A 16,998-nucleotide genomic window follows, 5' to 3' on the forward strand; every position below is an offset into this window, starting at 1 on the left:
ATTTGCAGTCACAGCTCACTCACTGGCCAATGGAACTGTCTCTGCCTCCACAGGGTCTTGCCGCCTGCTGCTTCCCGTGCGCTTATTTCCCAGCGCTTGGTGACTCACTGGCAGAAGCCTGCCCAAGCGAGGCAGAAGAACCCAGCAGCTCTGCACTGACTGCTAGCTAATGAGCAGGGGCCCGGTGGGGATGTTGAGCTCAGGAACCCGATGGGGAAAGAAGGAAGGAAGAACGGCAAAGGCCAGGGCTCAGATGCCTTAAATGGACACATGCATACTGGCGCCTTCCTTCGTATTTATTTCGTGGCTGGGCAGCTCAGTTCTCCTCCAAATTAATCACCTGCTAGCAAATCAGATCTCGTACTAGATTTCTTATACCATGATTTCAACAATATTGATAAACGGATCATATGCAAACAGCCAAGTCATGGCTGCCTAGGGGCTTTTCTGATGAAAAATGGCTCCTTTGCTTCTAACTTCAGAGCTAGGGGTCTTAAATATTTTAGTGTTAATCTGACAGCAAAAGCATAAGCCCATGTGTCACTTTCCCTCAGGGAGGGTGGGAAGTGGCAGAACAGCCAGTTTCTCTCTGCACTTAGGCAACCAATACAATGCCATGACATCTGCTTTCTTCCCGGCTTTCCCACAAGGCTCCAACAAGAAAGAAGAAAAGCATGGTCAAGTTCACCCCAACTTTGGGTCTCCCCCCACTCTTCCTGGACACATCAATACTACAGTCTTCCAAACCACAAAGATGAGAATTTGGCATCTGCCAGAGTGGGGGATCTTATCTCCACCCCCATCACTGAACATCCTCTAGGTCAGGCAGATGAAATCATAAATTTATAATAAGACATTACTTCAATTTTCCTCTTCATTTACTGCTGTGCAGCCCAGCTCTGCTCGAATGGTTCACAGCCCCAGCCACACGGGGGAAATTGGCTGGCTGCATATCAATAGCACATTACAGCAGACCTGTGCAGACGCTCCATCAAGCCACATTACGGCGGGATGACCCAGCCACCACTTCCATTAGCAGCCAGGCCCCTCCCGCACTGGCCACTGCACAATTTATTTGCTCCAATACTCTGGACGCCTGATCAATCCCACAGTAATTATCTCTTGTCACTAAAGTCAAAAAAAAAAAACAAATCAAGGCTTCTGCCGGGGTGACCACCTCTCTCGCAGATCGGCTTTCCATTGTAGAAGCAAAATACAGAAATCAACAATAGAATTTGGATTTGCCAGTGAGTTCATTTTAAGTCCCCATTTTGGGGATGCTGACAAAGTTCTCAAAACTGTGGTTCTGGTTCTAGATCTTTGCTGCAACCCTAGAGATGTTTCCCTTCTAGACAGGTCCATGACTCATCCTCTCCTGGGCTCTGTTACTCAGCTACTCAGAGTCATGGAAAACAGCTCCCACCAGGCCCCAGACTTGAAAGAGACAAGAGACAGGGCTGTTTATCCAGGGAACTGCCAGAGTGTGACAGATCTGCTGCGATGTTTAGAGCACTGCCTGGGGCACCACATCGGCTCCATGAGGTCTGCAAACAGACTAAACACCAAGTGCCAAGAGTCCTTCCTAAGCAAGGATGTGAAGGCTAAAGTCTACAAAGATGCTTTGCCCCCAGAATCACTCTGAGTTGCAGGGGCTCCTCCAGACCTGAGCTGTCCAATTTAAATTTAATTAAAATTATCTAAAATGAAAGCTTCAACTCCTCAGTCGCAAAAGCCGCAACTCAAGGGCTCAGCAGCTACCGTGCACAGGCGGGCAGTGATACTGGCCAGTGCAGACAGGACCCTCCCTCCCTTGCAGGAAGTTCTATTGGACTGCACTGCTCTACAGGGACAGTGAAGAGCTAAATTCTGAGTTTCCTCTGTCCCCCAGGAAGCGGCTAAACAAAGGAACACTTCCTTGAGAATAATCTCAACAGATATTTTTGGGAAAGCCAGATCCCGGTGGAAATTGAGTCTAGATGTGTGGTTTTAAGTTGCAGCCAATCTCCAATCTTTTGATCTGTTAGTGAACGCCAGCAGATTACAGCTTCCTAGTCCCCGTTCTCAATGATACTTTATTCATTTTTTGCCCGCATTTCAGAGGGGCTTAATGTCAGGGAACACTGAGTCAGGACTTCACGGGGGGGCTTCTCAGTACGACTGCACCTAAGAATGCTTTTGGCTAATGTGCTTTAGCTGATCATCAGCATCTCTCTGTTTCTGAGCTGACAGGGTGAAGCTTTTCTTTAAGGGCTCAGCAATGTGCTATTCCTTTAACACTCATATCAGCATGTTAAATAAACAGCCTGTGCCCGATGAGGCCAAGAAAGTTAAAGGCAGTGGGATTATGTGGCTGAGGGCAGAGAAGGCTCAGAGAAATCAAATATGTCAACAATCATCATGTGTTTGCTTTTATTAAGTTCACCTTCATTAAGAAAAATGAAAGAGATTCTATCACATTGAGCTGGGTAACTGTGGGCACCTCTTGGTGCTGCAAGACTGTGCCACAAAGTCTGAAGGGCTGCAAAAGACCTTTACTGTCTTTTTGTTTGTTTGTTTTTGAGGCGGAATCTTGCACTGTCGCCCACGCTGGAGTGCAGTGGCATGATCTTGGCTCACTGCAACCTCTGCCTCTGGGTTCAAGCAATTCTTCTGCCTCAGCCTCCCGAGTAGCTGGGACTACAGGCATGTGCCACCACGCCCGGCTAATTTTTGTACTTTTAGTAGAGATGGGGTTTCACTACATTGGCCAGGCTGGTCTCGAACTCCTGAACTCAGGTGCCTTGGCTTCCTGGGATTATAGGCACGAGCCACTGCACCAGCCTGCAAAAGACCTTTTCTAAGAATCTTAGGTGACTCTGCTTTTGTCCGGCTCAAAGGTGGGAGACCTGGCCTAAGGATAACGCCTCCTCTTCTCTTCTACATTCCTTTTAAGGAATTCCCATCAGGTCAATTATTCTGTGATTCTGTCAAATGCTGTAAAAGCTAAAACCAAAACAGGTGTAGGTTTTCCCCAAGGATGTCTGTAGCGAGATCAAGATAGAATAACTGTGCAACTATACGCTTATCAGTCTCCCTCTGATGAGACCACCCAGAGTATGGAGAAAATCTTAAAGGATATTTAAAAATTAGTTCCACAGAGTCCAAGTCATTTACAGACCAGTGTGCTGGTTGTCTCAGACTCCTTCACTAGAATGTCAGCTCCCTGAAATCAGAGACTTAGTTTTCTGCTGCATTTTTAGCATCTAGAATGGTGCCTGGCTGAATGAATTTTAATGTTTTAATGGTTTATAGTCTCGTTTCTAAAAAATCCCTAGAAGTGCCATTTATTTTTCCACTCTTTCAATGATAAAGGTTTCAATCATGGAAACCTCATCTAATTGCATTGGTTAGTTAACTTTAAGAAAATGAAAGTGTTTTTCTGCATGAGTCAAGTTCATCAGCCAAACTGCTGTTGGTGAGGACGGGTAGTGCTTCCAGGACTAATACGCAGGCAAAGTGCACGGTGGAGATGGCGACCCATGTGAGTGATGGGGTCACGTCAGGCCATCCTACCAAAAGATTCCACTTTGCCTGATGCCACACTACCTCTTTCGAGGGAAGAAGCAAGAAGAAAGAGAAACAGTCTTTGATCACAGAGTCAAGGGCTTCCATCACAGCACGGCAAATGGCGGTCTCCTCACTCAGAGAGTTCATAGACCCAGAGTGCCAAGCTGCACCAATGGGCAAAACAGAGGGCAGCCCAGGGAGTTCCCAGTGGGTGCATTACAGAGGGCTCAGGAGGAGGCTCTGTGCTGGCTGGGGAGGCCTGTATCTCCTCAGATACAGCTTGACACTGTATCTGATTCATCCTTTCTGCCTGGACCTCTGGCTGAGCTGGTTCCTGGCTGGGGGACACATTTTGGGACCTTTTAGGAGGCCCTGCTCAGTGCATATGGATGGCCTCACCACAGTCACTGGGAAATTCAGGAGGGCCCAGGGTTGATGAGACCCGGAATCCAGCACATAGATCTTTGTCAGAAGGTGGCTACTCAAGAATAATCCAAACTCCTTGGGCTGGGAGTCCACAAGGAGAAAGAGGCTGCAGTTGCCACAGCACAGGTCACATCCGTGTTCTCAGCCATGGGTGGTAAGGAAGTCCAAGTGGTAGGGCTTCCTAGTACCTTGTTAAGAACAACTCCCGGCTTGAGTACATACTACGATACCTTGTTGATTTGAACACACACATCTTTTCCACACTTCAACTTCTGTGAAAGTGGGATCTATCTTGCAGCCAATGTGATAAGAAAGCATTATGTAGTTTAATTAATAGCATATTTTTTCTTTCCGAAGAGTAAATGAACATATATCTTACTAGCTATGGCATCTCGGATTAGACTACAGCATTTACCAGGCAAGATACAATTTCATTTATCCTCCAACAACCCCATGAAGTAAGATTATTACCCCATGGGTAGGATACATGAAGAACAGAGAGGCTAAGCCACTTGCCCCAAATCACACAGCAGATAGAGTGAAGAGTCTAGGTCTGCTGATTCCAAAGTTCCAAGCTCTTGCCTCTGGACCACACGGCCTCCCTTGGTGGAGCCCTGCTCTGGCTACGGCCGACCCCATCCATTCCATCCAAAGGGTTCTCTGCTTTGTTAGAAGAGGACTAGTGCCTCTGTGGCCTGGGGTTGGGCTGGATAGGGTCTGGGGTTAGGCACAACCACAGCTACAGCAGGCAAAAGGCAAAGGCCTTCAGCAGCAGGGTGGGGCTGGGAAGGTTATAACTCAAAAACAATAGGCTCTGAACTGCAACAATATCTTCACCTAACAGCTCCTTCTTTACTGTGGCTTGGGGAAGTCATAACTTGAACTGTGAGTAGATGAGGGAAGAGCTGGGCAGATGAGCAAGCTCCTGGCAGGCATCACATATCCGTCCCCCAGCGAGCAGGCGCCATTCAGATACTGTCCAGACAAGCACAGGGACCACTGCTGTCTCCTACCACCTCAGTAGGTGCTCTCAGGAAGGGGTCACTTGGGTCTGCCCACAAGCTATAGGCAAAGCCAACCCTGGAGCCCCTTGGCCTGCCTCTCCCCCTCTTCCCACACACACATGGCCAGGCTGGTTGGCTCTCAAGGTCCGACAGTAGGGTCCTCATGTTCCAAGGCTGTTTCTTCCAAATGGAAGGCCCCTGGCTTACTCATCCTTCTCATTTCTGCTGAAATGCCACTTCCCTGATTCCTAAGACTGGCTTCCACTCCTCAAGATGTGCTCTTCAACCACCCCCAGACTCTATGATGATCATTAGGCATCTGTGCAATGCACTGTTACACACTGGGCTCTCTGTATAGACCACAAGCTCGCTGAGGGCAGGAACCACATCTGCTTGTGAAGCACTATGTCCCAAGGCTAGCTCAGGGCTGGTCATGCAGTAGGTGCTCTTGACCCATGCCTCCTGCCCTGCCTCCTCACCTAGGTTCCCATGATGAAACATTAGGTGCCCTTCTGTTCAGGGATCCAAGCTTGGGTGATTACGGAGATGTGGGCCTGAGCCTTTGCTTGAAGTCTGGGAGGCTGAGCACTCTTTGCTCTTTGTCAACTGACAGGAGCTGAGCTGGCTCCGCTTCACACCTCTGCTTCTCCCAGATGAAAACCAGTTCCCTCTTCCCAGCATGCAGAGGGTACCAAGTTAGACTCAGAAAGGTGGGAAATTTCCTGAAGATTTGGATCCTAAAGGCCTTCCATTTTATGCCGTAGGGCCTTTATGCTCATTTTAAATTCAAGACTGTAAAACCTAGTAGGTGGTAATAGGCTCAACTCTTTCTTATTTAATTTTTATTTTGCCTTTTTTTTTTTTTAAAGAGACAGGGTCGCCGGGCACAGTGGCTCACGCCTGTAATCCCAGCACTTTGGGAGGCCGAGGTGGGCAGATCACAAGGTCAAGAGATCGAGACCATCCTGGCCAAAATGGTGAAACCCCGTCTCTGGCTAAAAATACAAAAATTAACTGGGTGTGGTGGCGCGCACCTGTAATCCCAGCTACTCGGGAGGCTGAGGCAGGAGAATTGCTTGAACCTGGGAGGTGGAGATTGCAGTGAGCTGAGATCGCGCCATGGCACTCCAGCCTGGAGACAGAGCGAGAGACTCCATCTCAAAAGAAAAAAAAGAGAGAGAGAGAGAGAGACAGGGTCTCACCATGTTGCTCAGGCTGGTCTCGAACTCCTGGGCTCAGGCAATCCTTGGCTTCCTAAAGTGCTAGAATTATGGGCATGAGCCACCGTGCTCAGCCCCCAACTCTTTCTTATTTTGTATTTTTTCAGAAACAGATCTTTCTATGCTCTATGCTGCCCCGGCTGTGGTGCAGTAGGTTCTCACAGGCACGATCCCACTCTGATCAGCATGGAGTTTTGAGATGCTTCATTTCTAACCTGGTTCTGTTCACTCCTCCTTAGGCAACCTGATGTTCCTCCATTCCCAGGAGGTCACCATTTTGATGCTAAATTTAGTGGGACACCCAGTCTGCACAGCCCAGAGTTCCTGGGCTCAGGCTTTCCTCCTGCATCAGCCTCCTGAGTAGCTGGGGCCACACGTGCATGCTGCCACACCCCACTAATGCTTATTATTATTATTATTATTATTATTATTATTATTATTATTTTGAGATGGAGTCTCACTCTGTCACCTAGGCTGGAGTGCAGTGGTGCAATCTTGGCTCACTGCAACCTCTGCCTCCTGGGTTCAAGCGATTCTCCTGCTTCAGCCTCCTGAGTAGCTGGGATTATGGGCACGTGCTGCAGCGCCCAGCTGATTTTCGTATTTTTAGTAGAGACGAGGTTTCACCATGTTGCCCGTGCTGGTCTTGAATTCCTGACCTCAGGTGATCCACCTGCCTCGGCCTCCCAAAGTGCTGGGATTACAGGTGTGAGCCACCGTGCCCAGCCTAATGTTTATTATTTTTTGTAGAGGGGGTCTCACTATGTTTCCCAGGCTGGCCCATAAACTCCTGGCCTCAAGCGATCCTTGTACTTCAGCCTCCCGATTGCAGGTGAGCACCACTGCACTCAGCTCAACTCTCCTTCTTTCAGGTTTGATTTCACCATTTAAAAATACCAGCTTGGAGTTTCTTTTGATATAAAACATAAAGACCTAATAAAAATTATTTTTTTAAAGGAGGAGCTAAGTAATTATCTTGTAGTCAACCAGGAAATAATTATCACTGATTTTTAAAAACATACTCTTAAACATAGATATATTTAGTTTAGACTTTTTACCTTTTTCTATCAACTGGTGCATTCCCATGTACCATACTGTTTTAGTTACTGTAGCTTTGTGTTACGTTCTCACTGTTGGTCTTTTCTCATTCCTCTTTTTAAAAACATTTTCTCATCTATTCTCACTTGTTTCTTCTTCCAGAGGTAAGTTTTAGAAACATCTGGCCAATTTTAAAAAATTACAATAGGATTTATCTTTGAAACTCTGTTAAGCCTAAAAAATTCATTTGAGGAGAATTAATGAATGGCCATTTTTAATATTCTCCTGGCATCTTTTCTGTTTCATAAAGTTCCTCAAAACAGTTTTACCTGCCCTTGTTATTTCCTCAGACAAGTAGATACAATTCTTTGTCAGACCACAAAAAGTTTTATAAATTTAAAATTAAGCCAGAAGTGATTTAAACAGCAGCAAATCTGAAAATATAGAAAGGGCTTATCAAACAATATAGAAGTGGGACTCTTAGCCAAACCAAATGAAAACCCATTAACACTAGACAGCTCATGTGCCTGAATGGAATTTTACCATTAACTATCATTTATCCCATTTAATTAGTATTTTCCTGACACACAATAACTTGCACTAAAATACCGTTCTCTCGCCTTTAAATTTCTAATTATTGTTGCGACCTACACCATTACACATCTCCACTGCTTTCTCCATCTTTCATGCCATTTAAGCGGTAAGATTTTCAATTATCTACGCAGGACGGACAGAGATACCTTTAAGGAAAGGGGCATAATATGCAACTCAATTTCTCTAAAAGCCAGGAGAAATCATTTTTAGTCAGAACAAACACACTTTGTCTTTCATCATTTTTTTTTTTTTTGGCAAATAAAGAGTAAAACAGGCTATTTAAAACATCCATTTAAATGCAAATTTTGATATCCCAAGAGAAAAATGTTAATCATTTAAATAGACAGGATTATCGCCCACCCTTACCACTTCCCTCCTCTCCCAAGTTTTAGAAAATGTAGCCTCAGCCCACACAAGTTAAGTCAGCCAGGAGTCCTTACATCTTAAGAACTCCCACTCAGATGAGAGGGCTGAGGCAGAGAGAGGGGAACTTTTCCTTCTTTTGAGGAAGGAGATGGAAAAGAGAGAAAACAGTCTAACATATCCTATAAGCTAGGCATGGGGCAAAATTATAAATACAAACACACACACACACACCCACACACATGCACGCACACGTACCTACACACACACTCAATCATCACAACTGTCTCGGAATGGGGAATTATCATCCTCATCTATACACAAGGAAACTGAGGCTCAGAAAGGTGAAGCAGTTTGCCCCACTGGTAGGTGACCCAATTGGGAGTAGAGGCCTCCATAGCTCTACCAGTCCACGGTGACCTGCAGTCCTGTCTAGACTCACCCAGCATCCCCATGCCCAGCATGAACGCGTCCATGGTGTAAGGCAGTCCCCGGGCCCGGCCTCTTGTCCCAGGTGGGAACATGACTTCTTTCGGCTGAGCTTTCTTACATTCTACCTGTTAAACAGAAAGGCGAACAAATGAGATGCAAATGAATTCCACGTAAATGTCAAATGCAGAACTGATCTGGTTACGAGCTAAGTTATTTTTAGCCTTGCTCCTTACCCACTGTAAAAACAGCCGTGCAGAGTAAATGGCCTGCAAAATAAATACTTAAGAAAACACGCCACTTGTGCAAATCCTGCTTCGGAAAAACCTACAAAGATGAAATTGGGTTCTGGAGGGGTGGCGAGGACGTGAGCCGAAGATACACACACAGATTGAAGCTCAGCTTGACGCTCGTGCAGAAAGCATGACAGATAAGGAGGCAGACAATGGCTGTTGGATGTGTCTGTGAAAAATAACAACACTAGCAATAATAATAACCCCTCAGGATTTTGCAGCCTTTACACATTTACAAATGTCCCTAACATTCCCTCAGGCCAGTGACTCTTCATGCCAGGCCATCTGATTCCAACTCTTATTAAATAGACAGACCACTTAGCCTTAGCCCCAGTTCGCAGATGAGAAAACAGAGCATCAGAAGTTTTGTGTTGGCCGGGTGTGGGGGATTATGTCTGTAATCCCAGCACTTTGGGAGGTGGAGGCAGGTGAATCAGCTTGAGCCCAGGAGTTTGAGATCAGCCTGGGCAACATGGTGAAACCCCATCTGTACTAAAAAAGTACAAAAAACTAGGCAGGTGTGGTAGCACACACCTGTAGTCCCAGCTACCTAGGAGGCTGAGGTAGGGGGATCACCTGGGTCTGGGAGGATAAGGATGCAGTGAGCCGTGATCATGCCATTGCACTCCAGCCTGGCTGACACGGCAAGACCCTGTCTTTAAAAAAAAAAAAAAATTATTGTGTAACATGCTGAAAGCCCTCCCCAACAGGTTTAGGCCTACAAACCAGATCTTTAGAATTTCTAGGTCAGCAATGCCACATTTCCACAAAACCTACACCACTACCACACTCCTGAGGGAAGTAATAAGATTAAATACTGATTCTGTTCATCGGGATTACTAGTTTCTCATTTGCAGCTACATTTTCAAGTGATTGCTAATCTCCCCTTTCTGTTTCTCTTCCGACTCTAAAATTTCTTCATGCTAATCTGCTTGTATACCCAGAGGTCACTTATTTAATAACCTTAACTATGCCAAATACAAACCTCAGGGAATAAGTAAAACTGTGGCCCTTGGAAGAAGCTCCGTTTTACCAGAGCACCTTAGGCCTGTGCTTATTAGCACTTATTTGCTTTTTGTTTACAGAGGAATTTAACAAGCACTGTTAGCCAGTAATCAATCCCACTGCTGATGAAGGTGGGATGTTGCAAGGTAAAGCATGGATGCTTTTAACAGCCAAAAGGAACTGCATGATAGCCTGATAGTGATGGAGAAAAGACAAGAATCAGGTATCTTATTTAAAGAGCAGTCTGGGCCATATGGTATAGGAGCAAAAGCTCTACATAGTTCAACAGCTGCTGAGGTATCACTGTAATACAGAAAATTACTATTGTTCATAGTGTGCCTGAGATATCAAGAAAAAGTTAAACTGTATGCAATATACATTGTTTAAATAGATACCTCTAGGCTGGACAAAGTGGCTCACACCTGTAATCCCAGCACTTAGGGAGGCTAAGGCAGGCAGACTGCTTGAGCCCAGGAGTTCGAGACCAGCCTGGCCATCATGGCAAAACCCTGTCTCTACTAAAAATACAAAAAAATTAGCTGGGCGTGGTGGCACGCTCCTGTAATCCCAGCTACTTGGGAGACTAAGGCAGAAGAATCGCTTGAACCCGGGAGGTGGAGGTTGTAGTGAGCCGAGATTGCACCACTGCACTCTAGCCTGGGCGACAGAGCGAGACTCTGTCTCAAGAGAATAAATAAATAAAATAGAAATAAAAAGGGACCTCTATGGGTTATCCGTTTTAGAGATAGTCTCATCTCAAATACTTCAATCAAAAAATATTTTAGTGCTCAACCTTAGGGGGATGCTCTAATTACCTAAGATATAAGTCCCCTTTCTTCAAAGACACCCGATAATAGGTATTACTCTTGCTCTTTCAAGAATAACCACAAATGCCTTAAAAAATGGACAAAATGGTACAACATTCATGACTAATATGCTTAATACAAAGAGTTCTATAGATTAAAAGAGATGAGCATCCCAAAAGAGCCATGGGTAAAAGACATGAGTAGACAATTCACAGACGGCTAATAAAGAACACATTCCCCAAGATGAAGCATATTTTTTGCCCGCAGATTGACAGTGATGAAAGCATTGTTTGATGTAAAGGTTTCTGAGGGTATGGTGCGGTGGGGTGGAAATTGGCACGTATTTTTCTGGAGGGCAACCTAACACTATATCAAAAGCCATAAATTTATACATACACCTAGTAATCTCACCTCTAGGAATTTGCCCTACAGGAATTAGATTATTATTTTTTTTTTATAAAAGGAAATACCTGAAATACAGAAGAACAGGGAATTAGCTGAGTCTGGTTTATCCACACTGATTGAATGCTATGCAGCTATGAAAAAGTGTGTTGATAATAATTATGCACTGGTACTGGGAAACCCCTCAGTCCCAGGCAAACCAGGATGACAGGTCACTCTAACTGCAGGAGGGAAAAAAGCAAATGTCACTGACTTTTTGAAAAATAAACAAGTGCATATATCATATAGGGAAAAATACTGAAAAGACATACTAAAATTGTCTTAGAGTTACTTTGTTTTTAAATTTTAATCAGGCATTTTGCTATTTATTTTCCAAGCTTTCTGCTAAGCAACAGGGAGCAGGTTTTTGTAAGATAATGCAATAGACTGTCACTGATAGGGCTATTAGAATGTTGTCATTGCAGGTAGGGGGGAAAAGGTGATTGAAAAAACAAACTCATCCAAATTGGCTCTCCTAAGCCCAGGGTTGAAAACTGACTTCAGGACTCCAGAGGAGCAGGCTGAGAAATCTCATTTGCATGAACCTGCCCCAAGCCTGGGAAGATGGGTGTGTCTTGCACAGGCAGAGAGATAATTACCCAAAGCCAACACCAGCAAGGGGAATAATATCGCTAACCAGCTCACTTCCTAATAGCCCTATCGGTGACAATCTACTGCATTGTCTTATGAAAACCTGCTGCCTGTTCCTAGGCAACCTGATCAACGGAAATCTCAGGTTTATACAATTTTCATTTAGGGAACATAAAGGTTAACTGACTGTAATGGGAGTGTTTTAAACAAACCCACCTACTCTTCCTCTCACTGAACAGGGCTGACAGCTCTGTTTAATTCTGCTCTGTCTTTGCTGCTGGTGGTTTGGGCAGCAGTGACTGAGTGCCAACCACCCACTGGGTCAACGGTGAGTGTTCCCCAAGGCCAGGGGCCATGGCACACGCACTCTCTGGGGGGACCCCGGCCTGTCCTGGGCATCTGAACGACAGGGGAAGGCAGCAGGTAACAGTTAACAGCAGGGAACCTGACCTGCCTGCCCTGAAGGCCTCTTGAAAGACTTCTCAGGACCAGGAAGCCTGTCCAGTCCCCTCCACCCCCAAGACTCAGCCACTTAATTCAATGACGTGGATGCAGAGGAACTCAACATGCCAGGCAAGTGCTAGGCTTTGGGGACCCAAAGATAAATAAGGAAAGCTTCTACCTCTCTGAGAGCTCTCACTGTATTGAAAAAGAAGAGGCTCTGACTGTCTTGTTCTCCTAAGATGAACGCAAGTACTCACACATCAACCTGCCCCTCGCTGCTTCTGCACTTGTCAGCCTCCCGAGCCTCTTGAGTTAGCAGACATCGGGTCACCTTCCCCTGCTGTCCTCCCCCAGGCCCTGCATAAGCCAGAGAGCTTGGCATGAACAACCCGGGTTACGGTCAGAACCCAAACAGTATAAAAAGCAGGCTATCTTTTCGGTTCTAGTCATGTACTTAGGCTATCTGACCACACACTCTGTTCCAGGTATCTACTGCTGAGCAACAAACTGCCCCCAAACTTAATGGCTTTGAGCAACAATTTAATTATCCTTCCTCAGGGTTCTGTGGGGTGACCGGCTCAGCTGGGCTCTTGCTGGTGGTCTCATGGCGCTGTGGTCAGGTGGTGACTGGGGCTGAAGCCAGAGGAGGCCTCAACGAGGCCGGAGGCCCAAGATGGCTCCTCGCTCCCATGGTAGGCAGCCACGTTGGTTTGGCTGGGCCTGCTGACGAGACGTCCACCATGGCTTCTCCACGGCGCCTGGTCTTGCCACAGTATGGCGGCTGAGTCCCTAGAGGAAGTGTCCCAAGCACAAGCATTCCAAGAGACTCAAGCAGAAGCTGCAAGGTTTCTTCTAACCTAGCCTTGGGACTCACAGTGCTTCCTCCAACACATTCTACTGGTGACACTGGGCCAGCCTAGAGTCCGTGTGGGAGGGGGCTCTAGGGATAATCTTTGGAAACTAACAACCACATGAGGTCGGTGAAGGGCAGTGAGCTGACAAGGCAGCAGGAGGCACTCCTCACACTCTGGCTCTTGGCTGGCTGGCTCCTTGGAGCAGTGGGCACGTAGGGCTGCTCTCACCACACGGCAGAGGGCAGGGCACGGGGGCTCCCTTCCCACTGCAGTCCCACAGAGGCCTGCCTGGCTCTCCATGGTCCTCTAAAACAAAACAAAGGTGGTGCTCATGGGGAACAGGCCTCTTGCTGCAGGTGTTTTGGCCTCACCTCCTAAGACTTCCCCTGGAGGAAGGCCCACCTCCCAGTCTCAGTCCTTGAGACTCCTGCACCAACAGCTTCTCACAGTGGCTGCTGCTTCTACTGTTTCAAATAGCAACCGACCAGAGCAGTCTATTCAAGGGGCAAGAAATGCAGTGAGATGTTCCATCTGACTGAGCACTTGTAAGAAGCCTCAGAGGCCACTGATGACCGACTGCTCACACCAGAAAGACCAGGTCTCTGTTTTCAAGGTGCGCAGCTGGCAATGCCACAAAACACTCCCAATACCAGGGATGTGCCAACACCCCCTACCCCAACAAAATTGATGGGATTTGTTTTGAAATTTTCTTTTCCCAATATGCTGCTTTGTATGACAAACTGGCCTTGGAAGACAGGGTGTGGCTTCCTCATAGTCTCCATGGTAATGGGTTCAGAATAATGACCTAGTCCCTGGACGCCTAGGGCAGTAGCATGTTCCTTTAGAGAACAAAACAAAGGCCTGATGGGAGTGTGGCCACTGTGGTCACTAACCCTCTTATCCTTGCTGCCTACTGGGTTGGATGCCTCCTCCCATCAGCATCCACAGCAGCTTAGCAAGGTTTGCAGTTTCCAACTCCTTACTCAGGAATCATTTCAAATTTACAGAAAAGTTGCAAGGATGGTATCCTTTACCAGAAATCACCTACTGCTAACATTTTGTTACTTTTGCCTTATCATTTGCACACACTGCTGAGCCCTCTATATCTATATGTAGAATTTTTTTTTTTTTTTTTTTTTTTTTTTTAGATGGAGTCTTGCTGTGTCACTCAGGTTGGAGTGCAGTGGCGCGACCTCGGCTCACTGCAACCTCCGCCTCCCGGGTTCAAGCGATTCTCCTGCCTCAGCCTCTCGAGTAGCTGGGACTACAGGTGCGTGCCATCACGCCCTCCTAATTTTTGTATTTTTAGTAGAGATGGGGTTTCACCATATTGGCCAGGCTGGTCTTGAACTCCTGACCTTGTGATCTGCCCACCTCGGCCTCCTAAAGTGCTGGGATTACAGGCATGAGCCACCGCACCCGGCCGGGATTTTTCTTTTTTCCATTTGAGAGTAAGTTGGTTTGCATTTCCTAAACATGAGGGCATTTTCTTACGTAATCATAGCACAGTTATCAGTCTCAGTACGTTTAACATTAATAAAATACTTTACCTTCCATATGCTTGTTTTGTCAGTGGACCTGATGATGTCCTTTATAGCTATATATCCATCCCACAGAGCAGGAAACCGAGGCTCAGACTCAGACATCTAACCTGTGCTCCAGACCCAGTACCTGGGTGCAGGGCTGGGACGTTAATCCTGATCTGCCTATAGCCCCAGCCCAAGCCAGGAGAGTGGGTGCTGTGGCCCTGAGTTACACCGTCTCCCTAGTGGGGAATGCTTAGCACTGGCTTTCAGAGGAGGTGCTGGAGCTTCTGCAAGAACACCTTCCCTGCAGCTACTATGAGTGGCCACTCCTCCCCAATGGATCCGAAGCCCTTGTGAAGGTAAGCTCACTGCCCTGGCGTCTTCGGGGATGGTGGCTGGCAGTCTGAGAAGTATGCCAAGCTTTGGGAAGTAAGGGGCTTTTGTTTTTCCCTGGTCTCTGTACAAAAGAACCCAGTCAGCATGCGGCCTCAGGGCCCAGAGGGAAATCCAAGCTCTGGACCTGTGGCCTTGATGTACCATCTAGGACAAGGAAAGCCTGTTTGGCCTGAAGAGGCCAGTGTTTGCAGTTTCATTTCTCACTCCAAACAGGTCGTGTCTGAGACTGTTTAGTCCTCCAGGGGGAGAGGCCTATTTCGATGGATAAAATTCCCCAGTGCTCAGGTATCAACCTTGACCGTCTGACTGTCTGGCTAACAGAAAGGGGAGGGGAACAGAGGGAAGAAAGGGCTCAGGAGGAGAGAATGTCCTGCAGTTTCTAGGGTGGGTACCTGTCCTTCCGTGGCGTTTCCTAATAGATGTAAGAGATCTGACCTGGTCTTGCCCCCGATCAGCTTGACCTCTTCCCCAGCCAGGTTCTGGTGGGTTCAAGGCCAACATTGTTTCTCTGAAGCCCCAAGCTGATCCTCTCCTCTGGCCATTAGGCCCTGAGCCCTGCCCAGGGAGATGGTGAAGAGGAGGGGAGATGCTACTCAAGTGTTAAGTGTCTTGCCTAGAGCCTGACAGCTACACACATCTTGCTACTGAGGCAGGAGGGGGTGAGCCTGGCCTCCAGGGACCACGCGTCACACACACCTCCCCACACAGCCCTCCCCTCCTTTGCCATCCAGTGGCCACAGCCTTTCTTCTTCCTGGTCACTGCTCTCTTGCCCCCTCTGCCAATCACAAGCCTTTTCTGGAGACCCCACAAAAAGCAGGACATTTTGTAAGGCTCTTGCAGGTTTATAATCAAGATTTGGGGAGACCCAACCTCAAGGAACTTGCAAAGCAAGGAAGATAAACACAAAACAAGTCCTTGATCGGGGTTCAACTCTCCTACTGTGTACCTGCACGGCACCTCGCCCCGAGTCAGCCTCATAGCAGAACGAACAGGGCCCACGGCCAAAAGACGATGAGGGGTCCTTTGTCCAACAATGACTAGGATTTGCAAGACGGCAACAAAGAGCAGAGCATTAGACCAGTGTGGGGGGCTTCTGAGGGCAGGGCCAAGCCGCGGCTCAGGTCTCATACCCAGGAAGCTGGTGCTGCTGAGAGAGCTGTTGAATGAGTTGGAGAAAGAGGCTATGAGGTAACAAGGAGAGGGGGTGGAACCCACCTAGGGGAGGTGGAGTGGCCCAGGGAGGGAAACGCAGGAACCTCGGTTCCCCCTCCATGTGCAGCTCCCACTTGAGATGGGCGTGTCACCATTACTCCCTGTATGACCTTCAGAGAGCCAGGTCACCTCTACTCAGTTCTAACATCTGGTCCAGGGTTTCAATTCCATCCAGATGCTTTCTTGCCCAGAGCCAGAGGCAAGATGGATTCCTGACTAGTGTGAGTATGTGGCCGGGTGAGGGCAAGGCCTTAAGACGCCATTAAGGGGCTGGGGGATTGGTGAAGCAGCAATTGCATCCCTGGAAATCCTGACAGCTGTGCTGGGAAGCCCTGGTCCTTCAGTCTGGCAGGGGAAGGGTCCCTAACCACTCTGCAGTCCTTTTCCCTCACTGGTACGAGCCCTTCTGCCCTCTGCAAACTTAGGTGGTCATATAGTTTGGATATTTGTCTCCACCTAAATCTCATGTTGAAATGTACTCCCCAGTGTTGGAGGTGGGGCCTGGTGGGAAGTGTCTGGATCATGAGGGTGGATCCCTTGTGAATGGCTTGGGCCACCTGCTTGGTGATGAGTGAGCTCTTACTCGGAGTTGCTTAAAAATGTGTGGCACCGGCCGGGCGCGGTGGCTCAAGCCTGTAATCCCAGCACTTTGGGAAGCCGAGATGGGCGGATCACGAGATCAGGAGATCGAGACCATCCTGGCTAATACGGTGAAACCCCGTTTCTACTAAAAAAAATACAAAAAAACTAGCCGGGCGAGGTGGCGGGCACCTGTAGTCCCAGCTACTCAGGAGGCTGAGGCAGGAGAA

The 16,998-nt window shown here is 47.5% G+C and overlaps 1 protein-coding gene across 3 annotated transcripts in view; it reads right to left on the reverse strand.

Annotated features, from left to right (window-relative positions):
• MSI2 (musashi RNA-binding protein 2) overlaps positions 1 to 16,998 on the reverse strand; it is a 435,331-nt gene that overhangs the window by 62,533 nt on the left and 355,800 nt on the right. For all 3 annotated transcript variants that reach the window (XM_011953723.1, XM_011953722.1, XM_011953724.1), the window contains one exon: positions 8,634 to 8,748. In XM_011953723.1, the coding sequence (XP_011809113.1) occupies positions 8,634 to 8,748 (115 nt within the window). The remainder of the gene's footprint in view (positions 1 to 8,633; positions 8,749 to 16,998) is intronic.

Source organism: Colobus angolensis, unplaced genomic scaffold (genome assembly GCF_000951035.1).
Source record: "Colobus angolensis palliatus isolate OR3802 unplaced genomic scaffold, Cang.pa_1.0 Scaffold37, whole genome shotgun sequence".
Lineage (NCBI taxonomy): Eukaryota > Metazoa > Chordata > Mammalia > Primates > Cercopithecidae > Colobus > Colobus angolensis.